The sequence below is a fragment of the Paramacrobiotus metropolitanus genome, unplaced genomic scaffold (genome assembly GCF_019649055.1).
Source record: "Paramacrobiotus metropolitanus isolate TYO unplaced genomic scaffold, Prichtersi_v1.0 Parri_scaffold0000089, whole genome shotgun sequence".
Taxonomy (NCBI): Eukaryota; Metazoa; Tardigrada; class Eutardigrada; order Parachela; family Macrobiotidae; genus Paramacrobiotus; species Paramacrobiotus metropolitanus.
In genome coordinates, this window is record NW_026570309.1 from 244,621 (window position 1) to 265,452 (window position 20,832).

A 20,832-nucleotide genomic window follows, 5' to 3' on the forward strand; every position below is an offset into this window, starting at 1 on the left:
TTCTGCAAGAGACGCGAAAAAATAAAATAAAGCTCTCCTCTACGAATAGAGCATCAAATGCCTGATAAAAAAATGCAACGTATTCTTACACTGATGCAAACTCACTACTCAGTATTAGTGGTACTCGGTAGTAGTTGATAGTGGTATACATATGTACATTATACAGGATGTATACTTCGCTTTGCCCATTATTTTAATCAGTACCGCTTTAGGGATCAATATATTAATCACTTTACCGAACTGACAGCCTTTTGGGGCGGGCGGCTACATGAACATTTACAGCTGACTGTAATGCAGTCTTCGCACTGACTGAGTATGTATTCCAGTCGCACAATATGCAATATTGTGTTCAAATCCGCATAACGAATTTTATTAATAATTATCAAGAACCGCCGAGCTTTCATGCATAATTTAGTATTTTACTCCTTCTCCGCGTGCAAGTTTTTTTATATTATCTGCTTTGTTGTACTACATATTAATTTTAATTTATGGACAAGCAAGGCCGTATTAATCTCGCTGTCAAACGAGTTCAGGATGGAGTCTTTTCTCTGCGTGCTGCATCGAAGCTGCATAAAATTCCCTTCACTACACTGCGTGATAAGGTGCGTGGGACGCAACGCGAAGAAAAGCGGAGAAACTCCGCCCGTTAAAAAGCCGGTCTAACTCTCAGATGAAACCATCTCTTTTTTTTGGGAAAAGATATTGAGTGATACAGATTTTTAATGGAAACGTTTTTGTAAGAGCGGTGCTGGTCGCCGGTTAATTTTATGACAAAGATGTTAACAGAGCCGGTAGTCTTGTGATGGCTACCGAAATTTGTGTTCGAATTTTTAACTGTTTCTGACGTTCTGTTTTTCTTAATAAATGTTCTTAGGAATTGTAATATCTGTTTATGAGAATCTAAAAAAATATTTTTTAAAAAGGCCTGCACGTCAAAAGTTAAGTTTCGGGTGATTAATATATTGGTCCGTACAAGGGAAGTGATTGAAATAATGGGCAAAGCGAAGTATTAATAATTTTAAAATGTACAGAGACTGTATCTACTCTGTACAGTATTAATGTTCAAGACTGTATCTACAGTATTAAACTTCATTTTCCTGAAAACTGAGTCTTGTTTCTGAAGGTGTAAGTTATACTTTGTAGTTCTTACTTATTTCAACAGGCGGTATCGTAATAAAAAGGGTCTACCTGTAGTTACCGCATATGTATGACAGAAATGACCCTTCGCCGGCGATCGAGGCAGTGCATTGTAACAAGGTACCCAAGTACGAGCTTAGATACAGCAAAACCAGCGCATGCAAATAAAATCATGCAGTATCCGAAAGTTAAGTAAGCCGGGCAACCGGGCGCAACTGCGCAAAAATTAATTCCCTATGCCCAGTATAAAATTTGTGCAACGTGCGGCCGTAGCAGTACTCGTACTAATGACAGTAGCAATGTTAATAGCCGTCCCATAGGGAGTATATTGCGCAATATCGGCTAAGGTGATTGGTTAATGCATCAAATATTAATAAAGCACACTAGCGGTGTAATAACTTGCACCCTACGAGACCCTTCAAAGGTCATCGTACACAAATGCAGCGGTATGCATTTAGGACGATAAGCACGTTTTCCCCACGTGATACCGGTCGGTGAGTGGTGACAGTCCCACGCCTAGATAAAACATCGCATCCTGGTATCCCGCTGCTGTACTGCAGCAGTGGACAGGCCGTCAAATGAACGTTCGGGCATAATTAAGCAGACCTCTCCCGAGTACTTTAACTTGAACACGAGACCTGACGACTGGAACAGTATTTTATGATGAGACCGTGGTGATGCAGTATAGTTACTCGAAGTTATTATCGCGCATGAAAATGCTCCTAGTTTTGTCGGTGGGAAGGATTTTTTCTTGAGCTGATATTATTCATGCTTTTATACATTGCTATGCTTGTTATTGCGTTACTAAATCAAGTTTTTTGTTTTATAAATCAAGTTTTTTGTTTTATAAAACTGCACAAAGAAGGACTGACGTAAAGTTAAGTACGTTTCTAACTATGACTTTGTAATTTGGCGTGTGGTTAAAAATGGAGGCACTCCCTACAGTCAGCTTTAGTACACCAAAATACGGGTGCCCTTGGACAGAAGAGAGCAATGATACCACCGGCCAAGAACGCTCGGAGTACAGTTTTACCATTTGTTATCCCATTCTATTGTTTTTCTGCACGGTTGGAAATTGTTTAACTATCACTGTTTTTGGAGTCATTCGATCACGAAATGCACAAATACAAAGTGCAAACGTTTTATTGCTTGCAGTAGCGGTTGGTGATCTTTTGACACTGTAAGTGTAGGCATAAACGGCATAGTTGAGGACTTTGTAATAACTTCAACATGTTATTACAGAGAATCGTGACAGTATGTACAGATTGTACTGTACCTATTATACGGTCAAGGTTTCTCACTGGTCAGCAGTAGTACACTTTATATGCAGATATATGACCGTACGACTGAATAATTTAGTACAAGGAAATAGCTGTTTTTAAATTTTACAGGTGGATACATCTTCCGGAGTACATATTTGTAGTCAACCCGGACATTTTCAACAGCAATTACATTTTTGATTATGTTAACGACTATGTACAAGGTTTATACATCTGGTTACAGAGCGGATTCCCAAGATTCGCGGATTGGTAAGAGCTCTCTCAATGTGAAATAAGTAATGAAAAAATGGTTGTTATTATTACCTGATTAAAAAAACAATAATTAGGGTTTTGGTGGTGTTTTCCGTCGAGCGGTTTCGTGCCGTCGTGAAACCTCTGTCGCAGCCAATCTCCATCAGAGTTTCTCGGATCAATGTCGTAACTTGCTTCCTGTATGGAACCGTGGCGTGCGTTGATAAGGCCATCGCCCAGTATTATTTGCTGGCTACCCTTGACATTCCGAGTTTCGATGCCGAAACATCACTGGCCTTCCAGCCATCGCTGCCCCAAAGTTTGCAAACCTGGAACGCCATATCAATCTTCTACGGAGTACAACAAACTTCTGTACTATTCTAGTTTGGATTTATTTGTATTAAAGAAATTATGATCTGCAGGTGGTGGAGACATTCGTCATATTCGGCATTCTTCTGATATGCAACGTAACCATCATTTACAAAGTCATCAACCATCGCCGCAAAACTGTCCGGCTACAAGCCGACTCGCATCTCAGGAAACCGGGAACCACTAAAGCGCCACATCGAGCCAAACAGAAAATGGAGGCACCGCTTCTGATTTCCGCCGTTTCGGTGTATTTGATATGCAGGCTTCCACAAGCGGTCAATGACACCCTGGGGCGGCTGTCGCGATATCCCTTCTGCTTTGTTAATTACCAGAGTTATAACGTGGTGTGGCGTCCTGCCGATGTCATAATGCTGATTCCGTATTCCATCAACTTTTATCTGTACTGCGCATTTAGTACGAAATTCCGCAAGGGAGTGAAAGCGACCTTTACGGTAGTGTTACTAAAAACAAAGTTGTGGAAGAATGCATCGTCTCGTGGTCAAGAGGAATCGACGCAGATTCGCCAAGCAACATCTACAAGTGGCCCATACACTCTCCCCAGTTAAATCCAAGCTCAGATAAAGATACCTGCAGTCGACAGATTTCACAGAAACCTGGAAAAAGCTTAAGGGTTTGTTATTTTATGTAGAACAAGCAACTTCGTGCAGCTCGGTTATAAATACGACTACGGATAATACGAAACTTTAGCGAACATTCAACGGGTACACGTACTTACTTGCACCTCCACCGGCGGCTTCCAAATATGTACATACTTACTTTCTTAAGCTAGCCTGCAGTGCAATTTGTATGAGTATCAAAATTATACATAGTATGCATCAATTCCGATTGAAAAGGAACTGGGGAAGGGGTTTTCAATTTACGGATGTTACCGTCCGGCTAGGCAGGATGCTGGTGTCCGGCTCAGAAAAAGTTTTGATGATACTACAACTTCTGTAACTCTGATAAACTACGCTAACGCATCGGCCTCATTCGATTGTTCGTTTTTCTGAAAGTTAGAAGAATAAAAGTCTACGTAATGTGGAGTGCTCTGTAGCTAAATCGAAGGCAGAATTCCATAATCCATTACCCTTTAATTTTTTTGTAACTTATTAGGCCTCGTCCCGAATTCGAAGCGCTAAGTATTTATTAATTGTGGTATGGTGTAGTTACTACCAAGTACTTACTACCTATAGTAAGTTCTTGTTACTACTCAAACACTGATAATGGTTAAAGTATTCTGGGTAAGCCGAAGACCTTTGGCTTTCAGTTAACATGCAACACTACCACAGAAAGAAACTGAGAGATCGCGTATAATCTTGTGCAATCTGAATGTTTTTTTTATACAGTTCATGTTTGATCAATAATCGAAAAAAAAGGATATTTAACACGCTATCGTATATCCTGACCCATGATATTACTGTACATATTTGTTAGCAAAATGGAAACACTTCATAAGCTAGAAATTCTCGTTTGATTGTACGTTTGTACAGAAAATCAAGTACATTGTCTGACAAGGATATTAATTGGTATAAAAGACTAAAGCACATTACTTGGAACTTGGAACGCATTCTTGGAACACACACACTTGGACTAAAGCACATTACTTGGAACACATTACGTTGCTCTTGGAACTTCTAATCATAACTAATCAGATCACTCAAACGTAAACGCTTGTTGGATGGCCAATTCTTGGTCCAGATCCTCCATTTGAGGGCTACCAAACAGACTTTCAAACGCATGTGCGACGTCCCATTCCGCCAAAGCCAAAGCATCCCGTGCTGCCGTCGCATCGCAGCATCCCGTCTCCACCAGCTGCGCGACTTTGCCATCCATTTCCGTGTACTCCGTGCAGTCGGCAGCGTTACCGTTAGCGTACACTCGCAGCCAGTACCGGGCCGTAAGATTAAACTGGCTCCGGTTATTAATGAACTGGTATGCCAGGACGGCATTGACAGGATCGCCCAAAAGCTACATAATCGACGGAAAAAACATTAACAACCCGAGCCTGTATAATGTGCGGCATTGTAGTATAAGACACATAAATTTTATCATTATGTTTACGAGTATCTTACCGGTGAACTGAGCAAACGGCGAGCACACATCAGCAGCGTCTTAATTGTCATACTTTCGCACCATGTCGTACAGAAGCGGGGATACAGCCGTCCGGTGTTGGGGCAGATGTTGGGGTGCCATATTTTGGTCATGAAGCGTAGAATCGGCGGTCGTTGGGGATAGTTTTCCGGAATTTTGATATCCAGCAGAAAATTACCGCCTTCATAGATTGTTCCTGCCGGCGCAGCGATGGTTCCCGTTAGAGCTTCCATGCGGTTCTCAAACATCTCCCAGAATACGACGCCGTGGTTGCGGCCAGTTTCCTTGGTCATATTGGCCAGTTCGACAGACAGACGGCTTATTGCGGCATCCGAAAGTGCCATCTCGAATAGCAAGTTGTAGCATTAACCTATACAACACATCAGAAATATTTCCAATTTCAAATCCAAATGCTATGCTGATGTAATTCAAATGCTAATGAAAGCTGCACAAGGTAAAGCTGAACGTCGTTAAAGGCATAAATAAACGTGAGAGAGCTTATGTTGTCTCACAACGTTGGCCAAAAGGGCCAGCAAAGATTAAGGCACGTTATACTTTACTGATTATTCGTAAGTCATGGCATTATGACATCATAGCAGTAGTGCCCAACTCGATGTGCCTCATTACACATACTAGCTTTGCTGGAAAAATACTGCCCTCCCCTTTGTGGACACATTACCCAAAGCGAGTGTGCCGACACTTTCGCGTGCTTGCGGTCACTGGAAAATGTACTGACAGGGCCTGCTTTGAGTCCATCACAGAGAACCATTTTATCACAGGTATGGGACAACGTATAAACGTAGTATTTATCAGCTCTGACAACGAGGAGGTTTTGCCATAACAAATGACAAACATTTTCAAAACGTTTAGCAGAATAATATAATATACGAGTTCGCTAGATTGTGGTTGCTGTCGGTTTGACATAGAACTATTGTTTATGCAGGTACTGAAGCAGTGGCAATCCGGTGACCCGCGATTTAATGACCAGACATCACTGATGGATAACCCTCTCAACGGTGTTCCTCTTGATTCGCTGCGGAATGTCACGCTGTTTATACTCTTCTGGCATTTTGTTCAGGAAGATCTGCACTACTGGCAAAATAAAGGTTCTTTTCATAAAATGTGTCGCAAAGACTCCGACGATGTATGCAAAAAAGGGGAAACTGGATAATTTAATCTAAAACAAAATTCAGTTTTGTTGATGTAAAAATAAGTTTGCTGGTATTTTCTACCGTGCTGGAAATGATGGAATGGTACGGTACTTCGGCGTTCTACATTTGATGGCTTCTCGGTAACGCTGCACGTTCGTTATTATTTTTTACACTTTATATGAACATGCAGGATTGCCGGTACGATGTATTTCTGACATGAAAAGCCGGGGTAGTTGCATTCGCCAAGACGTTTGTCTGTATTAACACGCGCAAACCCAAAAATGCCACGATATTATACACACAGTAGTACAGAGTTTATTATGTACATCTTATTAAACTCGAATTTGCCAAGTCTTATCAATACGGAGTACGGACACTCCTCTTCTTCCGGCAGGTCCACTTGGTATTCAGTACTATTGACAGTAATTACCCGGCATTAGTTCATTTTTACAATTTTTTTCAAACGCGCAGCAATCGCGTTAGCGTTTATGGAGAGTGCAGCAGGGACATATAGCCGACTTTTTCCTTTCATTCTTCTCCGATTGTACAAAATCATGACGCGGGCCAGCGCGTACAACACGGGCCTTGGTAGTTTGGCTATGTCCCAGCCGCAGCGACGATGCCGAAAATCCAGCCAGTTCTGCTCGCTCTCTTTTGACCGCGGATCCCGAAACCAGTAATTACGAACAGCCTACAAAGACGCGTTAAATTTGAAATAATTATAGCAATAGTGAGTGCGGTCTGAAACGGTGTTTTTATAACGTGCATTTTCGGTGAATTTTGATATTGCGCTGGTAAAGCTGCAACGTGCAGCCAATACTGTGCAGTAGTGTTCCCTTCTCTAAAAGCTGCGTAAGAAGTGCTTACAATGTGCGAGTAGAACCAAAAGATGCTTTTTTAAGGCTCTCCTGAACGCGCTTCTGTATTCGAACGCAGAGAGGGAATCTCTACAGTCTACGCATTGTATATGCTCCTTTTATTGTGCTAATAATACTATCCAGTGGACCGGCTGCCCTGTTTTATAGTCCTAGATTGCACGGATGCATCGCATATTTATATAGTATGTGTACCGGTACATCGGATATATATGTATAAAGTAGTGCAACAGTCATTTATAAGCACATACATAAGCATAAGCCTCCTTACATAAGCAATCGCATTCCATCCCGAATCACTGGGCGGCGCCGCGTCAATCCACTCGGACAACACCGTCAGATCCGGTCCAACAACCGGTAAATTGCAATCAATAATGTCCAGCAGGTCGCAAAAAAGGTCGTTGGAAAGGGGATTGACTATCCCACTGAACAGCGGGAGATCGCCGTATCTGGACCCGTACACCTCACGGTCTTCATTTGTACTACTATGGTATAGGCAAATATGATCGTCGTACATGGCGTCATCACAACAGATCCTACAGTGTCTCCACATCACCGTGCTACAAACCGACGCCAGCTGCTGACACTTGTCGGCCAAATATTTGACTGGGCACTCATACACAATGCCGTCGGCCAGCCAGAGGAAGCTGCAGAAAGCGATTGTGCGTTTCTTCCCAATGGGCTGTTGGCACAGGGCTTGCTCCAACCATAGCAGACAGAGGCTGTCCTTACAGCAATACTGGAAAGTCTGCACACCGGGACGTGCTTTCTGAATGATCAGGCACTGGTTGGATGTTGTCACGCATTTTAGCATGCAGACGGTGAACGTGTACTGCAGATCACTATTGCAGGAATCGCCGCTTAAAGGGTCAAACGTTATCCTGACTTCTTGTGCGTCGTCGGCAAGGAAGATGGCATTCCATAATTGGCAGACGCGGCGCTGCTGTAAGCGGTCCACAAAGTCCAGCATCCGGAAAGTACTGGATAGCAATTCTGGAAGCAACACGGATAACTGGGCGTCGCTGATCTCCGTTGTCATGGATAAATTCCTGTCGGTGTAATTCCCCAGATGTCGCAGGTTTGGCGATAGGTTTAACAATTCTTTACAGATGTTATCCTGGAAAATTAAGGCGACTGACTGATTGTTTGACTTTCTTACTAAAACGTGAACCGTTTTTCAAATAGTATGTATTACCTACTCCAGAAAAATAGTGTAAATTTTAATTTTATAGAATCATTCGTAATTATATCTATGATATCAGTAAAAATTTGCTACGTCACGAAGACAGATTAAGTAATTAAATGAGATCGACGGTCATTTCTCAGCCTTCTGGGAATGCACAAACACTTGCCCAACTAGCCACTAAGAGCGGCTCAGAATTTTCTTGCTGGATGTAAACCAATTTTTTTGCAGACAAAGAAACCGGGAAGATTTGCCACATGCTGAGGATTTTTCTGAAGAGATGGCGAAAATCTGGAGAATCTAATAAAAATTCGCGGCGACGCTTTGCAGGCACCTCCAAACATCTCTTGACAAAGTGGTTTTTGGCTATAATTCGCCGTTTTATAGAATTTTCAGAAGGTCGTATGCGCAGCTGTTTTGTGGAAATGGATTCGGTCAGCAGTACATTGTCAAACTGCACCCGAACGACGGTGTGCGCATCATTCGGGGAAGCACTGTTCATTTGCAAAACGAGGTCCATGGCAGGATACCATGCCGGCGGGTGGGTGGGAAATTCACGAATCAGCACATCCATCATCTCCGAATAAAACGGCGGTGGCCCATGATCAGTGCGAAAGACCTTGCCATGCTCCACCACTTCCGCTCGCCTGCCAGGATATCCGAAATCCACCACGAAATGCCCGTCCTTCTGGACATTGATCACCGCTGCGCGTCGAAAAATACCGTTAGGGTCTCGCACTTCCACCGTGTTCCATCCGCCTCGCCAGGATTCGTCAAATACAGTCTAGAATGTATGAAATGATAAATGAGACATTATTTGAAACCTCTGCTACTGCGATGGGTCAATATTTTACCTTATGTTTTAACTTGTAGAACAAGATATTATGATAAACATAATTTCTAAAACTCTTATAATGGATGTAACGCTACGCGCTTGGCAAGTTATTAATCGACAGTCCATTCTGTACTATTACCCTATAAGAGTGCGGTTCGCTAACTGTTAATGTGATCTAACCAGGGCCCGGTCACCGGCTCCCGGCTCCGAGAAATTTCATTTTTTGCAGGAAGACAAATTAATCCTTGGGTACGATTAAAAAAATATTTCCATCGGCCATGGTTGAGTGGGCGTGGCCAAACTTAAATCCCAGTGGTAATACATGCCATACTATGTAATAAAGGAATACCGTAATAGTGTATCGTACAATGTCAGAGGTTTTCTGTTTTCACAAATGCGTGTAACCGGTAGTCAGATGATTTTCATAATTCTTCTAAAAATTACTAGTGTAAAATAAACCACCGAGAAAAATTACATACAGTATTAGAGTAGTATGTATTGGGAAAATGGAATACGTCCCGCGCACGGTAGAATATCATACACATGTTGGCACAAATACAATACGCGTTCTCACTACTTACCAGTTTTACAATTTTATAAATTCTTCTCTATTATTAACAGCACCAATTTTAGGACGATTAGAAATGCTCGGACCACTTAAATCACTTATGCCAACCTCTAACACATTAGGCTACATTGATACGGTATTCCCAATAAATAGTGCTGCATGTATTAATGCCACAGGAATTAAATTTAGCGCCGCCCACTTCACCATGGCCGATGAAAATATTTTTTTAAGCATACCAAAGAGCTACTCTGTCTTCCTGCAAAAAATAAAATTTTTCGCAGCCGGGAGCCGGTGACCGCGCCCTGGTAAGTTTTATTATACTGGAGATCTTTTTATACCCGTACCGCTATACGGCGATTTTGGTTGCCACTTCTGTACTTCATACCTACGAACTATGTATAGATATATACATTTGTCATTCTACACGTTGACGGTTCCGCTTCTGTACATATTTGCCTTTTTTTTCTGAAAACGCACGATTTCTCGCGCCGAGCTCGAACATAATGATGGGAATTTCTTGACAAAATCCTTGGAATCATATTCGAATTCGGAATTAAAAGAGCGGCTTATTCTATAGTATGTAGTATTCAAATTTCGAAAAGCAATATTATAGCAAAATAAAAGGGACAAGGTTTATTTCTAATGGTAGATATATTAACTTTGACTGGTCTAATGGCATATTAAATGCGTCTACTCCAGTGCATTATATCTGTAACTTTTGGTTTGTACTACTCGTAGTATTCCATCTGCGTCTGAAATTATTCCACAGATTCTGTAAATTGCCGCTGAAGGCTCACTTACAAGGACAGGACCATGATGCACGGCATTCAAACGAAACTGGAGGTTTACTACCATTTTTAGGAACTCTTCAGCCGATATCCAAGTTATATTGCGCGTTCGCTATTATGATTCATTTGTACAAGTTATACAGAGGTACATGTTGATGTAGCGATACAGAACAGCTAACACACGCATATCGGCACATGTCGTCCATATTACAGTATTTTATAGCAAAATATCCATCCAGCCAAAACGGGCTAGTCCCGTGGAAAATACCACTAGAGAAGCACCATGCAGTGAGAGATCAAGTGCAAAGTAAAAACTGAAAAAATAAAATACGCCTTCGCCAGCAACCGGAAATCATGGATCTCTATATCCTGTGCACTAGTGTACGCGTGCATGGTATAACGGTAGCAGAGGCTGCAGAGATACTGTATGCATTATGCAAGAACTCGCTCGTGCTCTGTATTAACGATTGTAAGCAGTGTAAGCGTGCGGAGTTGGTTTTCTTGCCGTTTAATTGATAGCTCGGCTGCGTATTACTTTATCGATCCGCTTCCTTTTTACATGCATGCAGACACAAGTTACTGCTTAATAAATATAGATACATTTACTCGTACACTTTTTTTAGAGGCATACTGTATAAGTGTATATATTAAATCGAATTGTATCGACAAGCAACAAAATCTTCCAGTAGTAATACGTGCAAAGAGTTGGAAAGACGTCAGCGCACGTACTTCCAGTTCTTTAAGCGTGATACACTCCGAAAAACGCTAATATCTGCTTGAACCTTAAGTTTAACATGGTGAACACTTTAGCATGGAAAGTTAACATTGAGGTCTGAATGATGTCTGGATGTGCACGTTTTCGTCGTAACAGTCTTTGGCTCGCGGCGCCGTGGACGTACATAGCGCCGAGGGATCCGTTCGTCATGGCATGATCACCGACACCCATCCATTCCCATCGCGGATTTATTGTGGGTTTCTCGAAGAAACGCATTTCGGAGAAACTCCGAAACTATGAATTCCAGAACCACGGTGCGGTGAAGGTCGTACTGCGAACATCGGGGCAGGATGCGTGGCGCTGGTATCGCGCCACAATTATCGGCAGACTTCTCCATAGGTTTTGTATTGTCAATGTCCAGCGCGAAGAAGTTTGGTTGAAGACTTTGTGCGGTTCGATGCTGTACAAAGCGTCAATGAGGAGCCGGTCCGACGATATCGCCGACACTGTCAACCGTTGTCGGAACACCTGGAAATATTGGCAAGACCGTTAACCGACAAAGATTTTCAGCGGTGGAATTGCTTGTGGGAGGAGGAGATCTGGCTGGTCAGTGTTGAAGAAAACAGAAACTTTGTTTATATTTCATCTTCCGAATGTAAATTTTCGGAGGATAATTTGGTAAAGGGAAAACTATGGTGGCATGCAGTTTTGCGATTTCTCTTTGCAATGCAATTTCTCCTTTAGGATACGCCTTTTTGCGCCCAGAGAAACCCCTTCGTGCGAGATCCGTTCGTGGACATTAAGAAACAGATCCGCTCCGCCATGGGCTTGCTCATATCGCGTCGCCATATCTGGCATATCGTCAGACAGCTAAACAATCTTCCTAGCGATATAACTGACACATTGCGCAAATTACGACAGTCCAACGGACGGACATGCATATAACATCATATAAAAAATCCGAAGGCGTTATGGCGATTGCTCAGGATGGTGTACAACATACAACACATTTGCAATGCCACTACGTACTGCATTTATAGACGGCAATACGTAGCCGGCAGAAAGGTGGACGGGTGGATGGTGACTGTTGTTACGATCGTGGAGGTGTACGATCATGAACACTGGATAGCGTGGATTGCATGGCTGTATGTATCTTTACGGTCGTGTTTGTGCCGAGTCTGAGCTGTATCATTTATGATCATATTTGTGCAGGACATTTATGTCTTTATGGTGTTATGCATTTATATGCATGAGTGTTTGTGACCGATGGTCAAGTGTGAATGAGAGGAAGGCAGGACTAATCTGGCCTGCAGGAGCGGATGTGCAGTGGTCAGATTGGTGCGTGTGTTTTTATAGCTTTGTGGCTATATGCGATATGAGCGTGTTGTGCGAGCATGCATATTGATGTGGTATATAAGTTGATGCAACTGTGTTGACACAGTTGTCGGGAGTGCAGCTGTCATGAAATAAAAGTTAAGCTTTTTCCTGTGGTGTACGTTGTACGAGGTAGACGTAGTGCTGCAGGGTATTATGACTGTTCAATGAAATCGCACCACTCTGCCGAATCGCATCCACCTTTTCCTAAAGGTCATATAAGGTGGATGTGATCTGACAGAAAAGTAACTTTTACATATATGGCCTTTACATATATGTAAAGGTAGCTTTTCTGCCTGCTTTCTTACGTCCGGCTCTGTATCTTTATTCGGCAAAGGCCATCGATATTACAAAATATGCATTCGCGTAATACTACTTAAAATGATCCAAATTTAAACGTTAAAGAAACAACCAAAATCGTTATTGCCATCAGACATTCTAGGACGCATATTCATAGTACCCAACACAGCAGCGGCGTTTCCTTTCACTACAGCTAGACTTAATCTCTGCTTCAAAAACGCAGTAGAACGAGGCTCCCCTGTCACGTCGCGAATCTTTCTGCCAGCGAAACGCCAGCGAAACGTCGCGAATCTTTCTGCCAGGCTCTGTTAGTAGTTTTATCTTTGGGCGGTTGCATCTGCCACATACTTTTGTTCTGCCTGATTTCGCAGCAGTCTTTCTAATAGCGCGATAATCGAAAATAAGTTTTCTCAACAGAAATTTTAAATGATGAAAACATAAAATGCGGGATAACAAAATTCCGAATTTTCGTAAAAATCCACTGTTCCGTTTTTCGTAAATATCGAAGTACCCACTACCCTCTCTTCTCGCTCGGCGCTCATACCGCATTTGTACCTCACCATTTGCCGAGAAGAGAACTCAGACACTTTTCTACCGGACTTCACCCGTCTTTCTACTGGAAGGCGTTCGCGTTCATGCGGCTAGTGTGCCAATGCTTAAGGTCACTGGATGATGTGCTAACAGGGCCTGTTTTGAGTCCATCACAGAGAACCGTTTTATCACAGTTATGGAACATGGCATTAACGTAGTATTTGCCAGTTCTGACCACGGGGAGATTATGTCATGACAAACTGACAAACGTTTCAAAATGTGCGCTATGTAAATTGTGATTGCTGCCGGTGGAACCATTCTTTGTGCAGGTACTGGAGCAGTGACAAGCCAGTGTGTCACGCCTGTTCATGCTCTTTTGGCATTTTATTCAGAAGGTTCTGCATTACTGGCAAAATAAAGTGTTTTTTTTTCATAAAATGTGTCGCGATGACTCCGACAATGTACCATAAAAGGGGAAACTAGATAATTTAATTGCAAAAATGCAAAATTTTGTTGATGTACAGCACATAAAACTAAGTTTGCTGATATTTTCGACCGTGCTTTTGTATGGAATAATATTTCGGCGTTCTGTATTTGATGACTTCTCGGTTAAACGCTGCCTGTTCTTTACATCTGCTTTGTAGTACTGTACATGAATCTTGCAGTTACGATGTATTCTAAACATATTCTTTCTAACTCGAAAACCGATGTTGCTGCATTTGCTGAAAACATTTGTACTAACCAGCGCGTACCCCAAAAATTGGAACGAAAATAAACAGAGTGCATCTTATAATAATTTGTAAACAGCCTTATTACTACCGAGCACGGACATTCTTCTGGCATGTCCACTTGATATTTGCAGTAATTACCATTTTACCCGGCTCTAACCCATTTTTATAAATTTTTTAAAACGCGCAGCAAGCGCGATTGCGTTTTTCTCCCTCATTCCAGCCCGCTTGCGCAAAATCATTACGCGGGTCAATGCGTACAACGCGGGCCTTGGCATTTTTGTTATGTCCCAGCCGCAGCGTCGATGCCGAAAATCCAGCCAATTCTCTTCACTTTCTTTTGATCGCGGATCGCGAAACCAGTAATTCCTTACATCCTACAAAGCGAACAACCGTCAATCGAAATGAAATTCATACATCAGTGAGTGCAGTCTGAAACTTTGCTTTCATAGCATGCATTCGCCATGAAATTTCGCTACTTGAGCTGTAAAGATACAACACGCGATCTTGTGCAGTGTGCCCATCTGCGACAAATGATTAATAAAATGTGCACATTTATAATGAAAAACTAGAGGAGAAAATGCTTCCTATGATGTGCAATAATGGTTTTTATTGTATGTTCGAGCCCAGTGCTTGAAATCCCTGCGCATTGGCTCTGATCCTGTCTCACTCTAATGGTAAGTTGATACTGCTATTTAACTTTTGACGAGCGGTGCCGGACTTTCTACTTTTTTAGTCCTCGATTGTACAGATAGGTGCATCACATGTGTACACTGCGGTACGATCCTCACATTAACAATTCCATTCCACCCCCAACCATCTGGCAGCGCAGCTACAACGTCTATCCACTCGGACAACGTTGTCAGATCCGGCCCAACAACCGGCAGATTGCTGTCAATGATGTCTAGCAGGTCGCCAAAAATGTTGCTGGACGCGGGATTGAGTGCCCCATTATACAGTGGGAGATCGCCGTAACTGGATCCGTACACCTCGCGGTCCTCGCTGGCAACTTTGTAGTATAAGGAATTAAGACCGTCGTACAGGGAATTATCACAACAGATCCGACATTGTCTCCACATTACCATACTGCAGACCGGCGCCAGCTGTTGGCACTTGTCAGCCAAATATTTGACCGGGCAATCACAGGTAAAGCCGTCGGCCAGCCAGAGGAAGCTGTAGAAAACAATTTTACGTTTCTTCCCAACGGGCTGCTGACATAAAGCGTGCCCCAACGACTGTAAACAGGGGCTGTCCAAAAAGCAGTATTGGAAAGTTTGCACATCGGGATGTGCTTTCTGAATGATAAGCCACCGGGTGGATACCTTCACGGTTTTCAGCACGGTGACGGTGAACTTATACTGCGGATCACTACCACAGGAACCGCTAAATGGGTCGAAAATAATTCTGACTTCTTGCGCTTCTTCCGCAAGGAAAATGGCATTCCATAGTTGGCAGACACGACGCTGCTGTGTGCGGTCCCGAACGTCCAACATGCGGAATGTGCTGGATAACAATTCTGGAGGCAAATGGGATACCTCGGAGTAGCTGATCTCAGTTGTTGCAAATAAACGGCTGCCGGCATTGTCCAATTGACGTCTGTGGACTAATGACAGGGTTAACATCTCTTTACAGATGCCCCGCTGAAAAATAAAACAGCGATTACGATAAATATTTGTTTTAGCTTTGTTGTACAACAAAAACATGTTTATGTTTAAATTTAAATTTCAAAACTGTTGTTTACTTAATATTGGCGAATGTTTTTGTCATTAGTATGCTATCGAAGGAAAAATGAAAATCTTAATAAAAATTCTCGACGTTCCGAAGAAAATTACAAAGGAGATTGACGGCTATGTCCCAGCCTTTTGGGTTGTACGAACACTTGCCCAATCAGTCAGTAACAGCGGCTGCGAATTTTCTTGCTGGATGTACACAAATTTGTTTTCAAACAGAGAAACCGGGACAATTTGCCGTTTATTGAGGATTTCTCTAAAAAGATTGTTGGAATCCGGAAAATCTAGTGAGAAATTGCGGCGATGCTTTGTAGGCAACTGCAAGAACCTCTTGACAAAGTTGATTTTCGCTACAACCCGGCATTCCAGAGAATCCTCCGAAGGCCACATGCGTAGCTGGTTCGTAGAAATTGTCTCGGTCAGCAACACATAGTCGAAGTGCACCGGGACGACTGCGAGCTTATTATTCGGAGAACCGTTGGTCATCTTCAAGCAGGCGCCCATGGCAGGATACCAGGCCGGCGGACGGTTGGACAATTCGCCAGTCAAATTCGGTTGGAGAATTCGATCTATCTCCGAATTAACTGCAAGACACGATGGATCGTGGCCAGAGGGAAGACCTTGCCGTGCTCCACCTCTTCTGCAAGGATTCTTCAGATACTGCCTAAATATATATGAAATGCGAAATAAAACCTTTTGTAGAATTTATCAGTTACTGTGGTTGGTCAATAGACTACATTATGTTTTAACAGAATGCCTACATCAAAATACTGATACAAAGAGTCATAATTTTCAAAAGTCAGATAATGTTGAAGCAAGTATATTACGTGTATTGTACTGCACTGTTGGAATACTTCAGCGCCCGGCTTTTTTGTATGTACTGCCAGAACCATGCTCTGGTAGTTCAAATTAATGCAGAACGAAATAAACGAAATGCAAGATTCCTACCCTACTTTAACGAAGGCAGCGTCCGTTCTTTCTAAACGACGACCTACCACTACTGAAACGCGGTTCTGGTCGTACCGTACGATAGACTGTATTAAACATCGGTATAATCTGCAACGACTGCAAGTAAATATTTTTTTAAATCTAAAAGGATTTTGTATACTTTTACCTTTATTCCGGTGATTTTGGCTGCTATGCCTATTTGCTTTTCTATCCGATTCTATACGTCACACAGTATTAGCATTTCATTTTTTCTAAACATGCGCTTTTAGCCTTTTACGTGCACAACACGAACAAAAAGATCCAAATTTTTTTAACAAAACTACTGAAAATTATATTCGTAATTAATTTCGAAACAGAACTTACGCAATAGCAGTACACAATAATTATTATATTCGAATTTCGAAAAGCACTGCTGTATCCAATAAAAGGGACAAGGCTTGCTTCCCACATTTACACGTATGTTAAATTTTAGCCTAATGGCACGCCAGACATGTTTACTCCACTGTATCTTTAGCTTTTGGTTCTGGAATAACCTCGAAACATTCGCCAGCATTTTATATGTATGTACCACACTTTAACCACAGTACCAGCATTTTACGTTAGTTATGTACATATAGATATTAATTTTCGCAGATTCGTGAATGCCTGCTGAAGGCTCACTTACGATGACAGGATAAGGAAACATGAAATTCAAAGAAAACTGGAAGTTCACGTTCACTAGCATACGGTATTTAGAAAGCCCACAACCGATATCGATGTTCCGTTACGCGTTCACTAACGTAAGATGTACTGTAGCAACTGTACACGATGCATGGCACTGATGGCAGCAGACAATAATTATGTAATTTGCCAACAAATTTGAAGGCAACCGCTGCACAGAAATCAGAGAATTTCGTCACAGTGTATCAATTACTTAAATAAAATTGTCTAATGCCGTCGATAATCTTAATCAGAAGTAGCAGTTGTAAAGAGTAGATTCGCACACATTTGGCAAATTGGCAGAACAGCTGACATAGAACTATTATATAATATGCACAGCGGCACGTATCATTCCCAAATCTTATAGGAAAGCAAATTCAGCCATATGGTGGTGTTGCGGAAAATACGAGTAACACCAGAGAGCACCACGAAGAGATAAAGTGCAAAGTGATACCTCACAAATCAAAAACTGCTTCTGCAGCAGCCGGATATCATGGAGAAATACCCGTACCCTAATGATTGTAACTTTGTAAGTACGGTAGAAACGCGTGAACGTCAAATCAGCAAGCTTGTGGAGTCGGCTGCGTACTTTATCGATCCGTTTCCTTCAGTATGTTGCTTGCAGCACAAGCTATGGAATCTTCCAGTAGTAATACATACGAACTACGAAGCATGCAAAAACACGTCAGACGTGTGTACAGCGTACTGTACGTTTTACTTGTACGAAACGTTAAGCGCGGTATACACCGAAAAACGCTTAAAAATCTGCTTGAAACCTCAAGTTTAACATGAAGAATAGTACAACATGGAAAATTAACATTGAGATATGAAAGATGTTTGGATGTGCACGTTTTCGTCGTAATAGTATTTGGCCTCGCGGCGCCGTGGACGTGTATGAAACCGACGGATCAGTTCGTCATGGCATGATCATCGACATCCATCCTCATCGCGGTTTTATTGTGGATTTCGATTATCCAGAGCATCGCGCGGATCTCGTTCCGTTTGATCAATGTGCGCCGAAGAAACGACGATATGACATCTTTCAGATCGGGGATGCGGTGCAAGTCGTCGTGCGAGCTTCGGAGCAGGATGCATGGCGCTGGTACGCTGCCACAATTACCGGCCGCCTTCACCGCCATTTTGTGACTGTCAAAGTTCAGCGCAAAGAAACAGCCGCGGAGGAGGTTGTGCGGTTAGAGGCTGTACAGAACGTCAAGGAAGAACCGCACCGACGATATCGCCAACACACGCAACAGCTTTCGGAGCAGCTGCGGAGATGCTTTCGGAGCAGCTGAGGAGATTGGCGAGACCGTTTACCGTCAACCATTTTCAGCGCTGGAATTTGTTAGGGGTGGCAGACATTTGGCTGGTCACCGTGGAAAAAAGCAGAAACTTTGTTTATATTTCACCTTCCGAACGGAAATTTTCAGAAAATGAACTGGTAAAATCATACTCCTGTGTCCTGGCTTTGTAAAACAATGATGATGATAGGAATGACTTCGCAACGCAATTTCTGTGTAGGATGCGCTTTTCCGCGCCATGCGGAGCCGCTTGCTGCGAGATGGTTTTGTGGTGAGTTGGAAAAATATCCGCGGTGCGGGCTCCTTGTTAACGTCGCGGCGTCATATTGTCAGTCGGCTGAATGATCTTCCTGACGATATAACTGACATATTTCGCGAATTAGGACAGTCCAGCGGACGGACGCTTCAGAAGCACGTTCGTGGAGGCGTTTCGTCACTTTTGCTCAAGAGCGACAAGCGCCGTGTTTACTCTCTACCTGACGAGTTGCTTCGTGCGATCTTCCAGTTGTTAGAACTGCGGGAACAAGTGAGCTGCCGCCTGGTTTGCAAAACCTGGTCTTGGTTGATCAAGCAGATGATGGGCTCGCACATTGAACTCAATTTAAGTAAACGCGCGTACCATAACGATGCACTCCTCATGGCTTTAGAACAGGTCATCAGTCGTCGTACCAAGGTAATTCTGTTCACTTTTCTCGGATTTCCCAGTGATCCCTTTGGGATACTCTTCAGCATACTGAAATTTAAGCGAATCCGAATCCCGGTGATCGTCTTGTCAAATTTGGACGTTTGGGCTAATGATATCCTGGTATTCTCTGATTCATGGACACTGCGGTTTCGTTCAGAATGGGCGGAGGTGTGTGATAAACTGGTTCTACACAAGACTACGGTTCGGGGATTGCCGTACATAGATGTAGGAACGTGCCGGTGTTGCCTGAACGGTTTGGAAAGCGACACAAATGATTATCTGTATTACATTGGTTGGCCCTTCTGTTTTTGGGTGGATCTGTATAAACATGTGAATATTGAGAAAAGCGTTATTGCCACACAGAACGTAGTGCCAATGGAGTCAGCACTGGGTTTGTTGGAAAAGTGTTGTCCATCCCTCTGCTGGGAGCAACCTTGGAAGTATTCCGACACCTCCGCATGTTTAATGGCGTTGAAAAACGTGCTGTCAGATCCTACTCCATCCCAGAATATTATTACATCTCAGGTGCGGTACGGAATAACCGTAGTGTTTGTCAGTTCTGAAAATTGTGAGATTAAGTAATGTCCATGTTAATTCTGGGTGTTTTCGATTAAACAATTCATTACGCAGGTACTGAAGCTGTGGCAAAGAGGTGATCCGCGATTTAAGGACACAGCAACATTAATGGATAACCCTCTCAAGGGCATACCTCTCGAATCGCTGCGGAATGTGACGCTGTTTATACTCTACTGGCATTTCATTCAGGATGACCAGTATTAAACGAACATAAAGGTCCTTTCCATAGACTCTATCCCGGTTTCTCCGACGATAGGCTAACCAAAAAAGACAAGAGATAAACTGAAAGTCTGGGGAACATGTTCGATTTTGTTGATGCAAAAATGCTAGCTGGTATTTACCGGTATTTGAATTGTTTTTACCCAGTGTTGTATGGAATGCGTGGATCGATGCCACTTCAGCATTCTATTGATGACTTGTTCTAAAATGTTTTACTGCGAGCATGAAAAACCGATTGAGAGCATGAAAAGAATAAAAAAAAAGAATTATCTATGGAGAATGCATCATCCAAATATCATTACCAAGTGTGGACCTAGAAAGCACTACTACAAATAAAATAAACAAAACGGTTCATCTACTACAGCTGTCAACATTACCAGCCTTAATGTTACATGCGGATTTTTGGGAAAAGTTGTACAGGTAACATTCTGCGAGTAACGCGACCGTTTTATTTCTGTGAGGTGGATTTTGAAACAATCAACAACAACCAAACAATTCAAAACTATTTAAAGCTATCT

General features: G+C 42.5%; 5 protein-coding genes across 6 annotated transcripts; 2 read left to right on the plus strand and 3 right to left on the minus strand.

The window, feature by feature from the left end:
* Positions 1-326: 326 nt before the first annotated feature.
* On the plus strand, positions 327-3,995 carry LOC129596379 (sex peptide receptor-related protein 2-like). Its single transcript, XM_055493644.1, has 4 exons — positions 327-602; positions 2,529-2,666; positions 2,744-3,005; positions 3,071-3,995. The coding sequence occupies exons 1-4, from the start codon at positions 403-405 to the stop codon at positions 3,581-3,583; spliced, it is 1,113 nt and encodes a 370-aa protein (XP_055349619.1). The 5' UTR covers positions 327-402; the 3' UTR covers positions 3,584-3,995.
* A 675-nt stretch (positions 3,996-4,670) lies between these two features.
* On the minus strand, positions 4,671-5,452 carry LOC129596400 (ubiquitin-conjugating enzyme E2-22 kDa-like). The gene is made up of 2 exons (XM_055493673.1): positions 5,090-5,452; positions 4,671-4,985 (listed from the first exon to the last, which is right to left on the minus strand). Exons 1-2 carry the CDS (start codon positions 5,450-5,452, stop codon positions 4,671-4,673), a joined length of 678 nt encoding a protein of 225 aa, XP_055349648.1.
* Positions 5,453-6,451: 999 nt separating this feature from the next.
* LOC129596411 (uncharacterized) lies at positions 6,452-10,933 on the minus strand. The gene is made up of 4 exons (XM_055493684.1): positions 10,522-10,933; positions 8,487-9,101; positions 7,406-8,251; positions 6,452-6,950 (listed from the first exon to the last, which is right to left on the minus strand). Exons 1-4 carry the CDS (start codon positions 10,573-10,575, stop codon positions 6,696-6,698), a joined length of 1,770 nt encoding a protein of 589 aa, XP_055349659.1. The 5' UTR covers positions 10,576-10,933; the 3' UTR covers positions 6,452-6,695.
* Positions 10,934-14,119: 3,186 nt separating this feature from the next.
* On the minus strand, positions 14,120-18,030 carry LOC129596412 (uncharacterized). Of its 2 annotated transcripts, none has more exons than XM_055493686.1 (4): positions 17,614-18,030; positions 16,040-16,550; positions 14,948-15,796; positions 14,120-14,533 (listed from the first exon to the last, which is right to left on the minus strand). In XM_055493686.1, exons 2-4 carry the CDS (start codon positions 16,388-16,390, stop codon positions 14,312-14,314), a joined length of 1,422 nt encoding a protein of 473 aa, XP_055349661.1. In that variant the 5' UTR covers positions 16,391-16,550; positions 17,614-18,030; the 3' UTR covers positions 14,120-14,311. The 2 variants fall into 2 exon arrangements, with proteins under 2 accessions (XP_055349661.1, XP_055349660.1); XM_055493685.1 differs by having other exon boundaries at positions 17,499-18,030.
* A 256-nt stretch (positions 18,031-18,286) lies between these two features.
* On the plus strand, positions 18,287-20,549 carry LOC129596415 (uncharacterized). Its single transcript, XM_055493689.1, has 3 exons — positions 18,287-18,974; positions 19,055-20,044; positions 20,150-20,549. Exons 1-3 carry the CDS (start codon positions 18,627-18,629, stop codon positions 20,297-20,299), a joined length of 1,488 nt encoding a protein of 495 aa, XP_055349664.1. The 5' UTR covers positions 18,287-18,626; the 3' UTR covers positions 20,300-20,549.
* Positions 20,550-20,832: the final 283 nt, after the last annotated feature.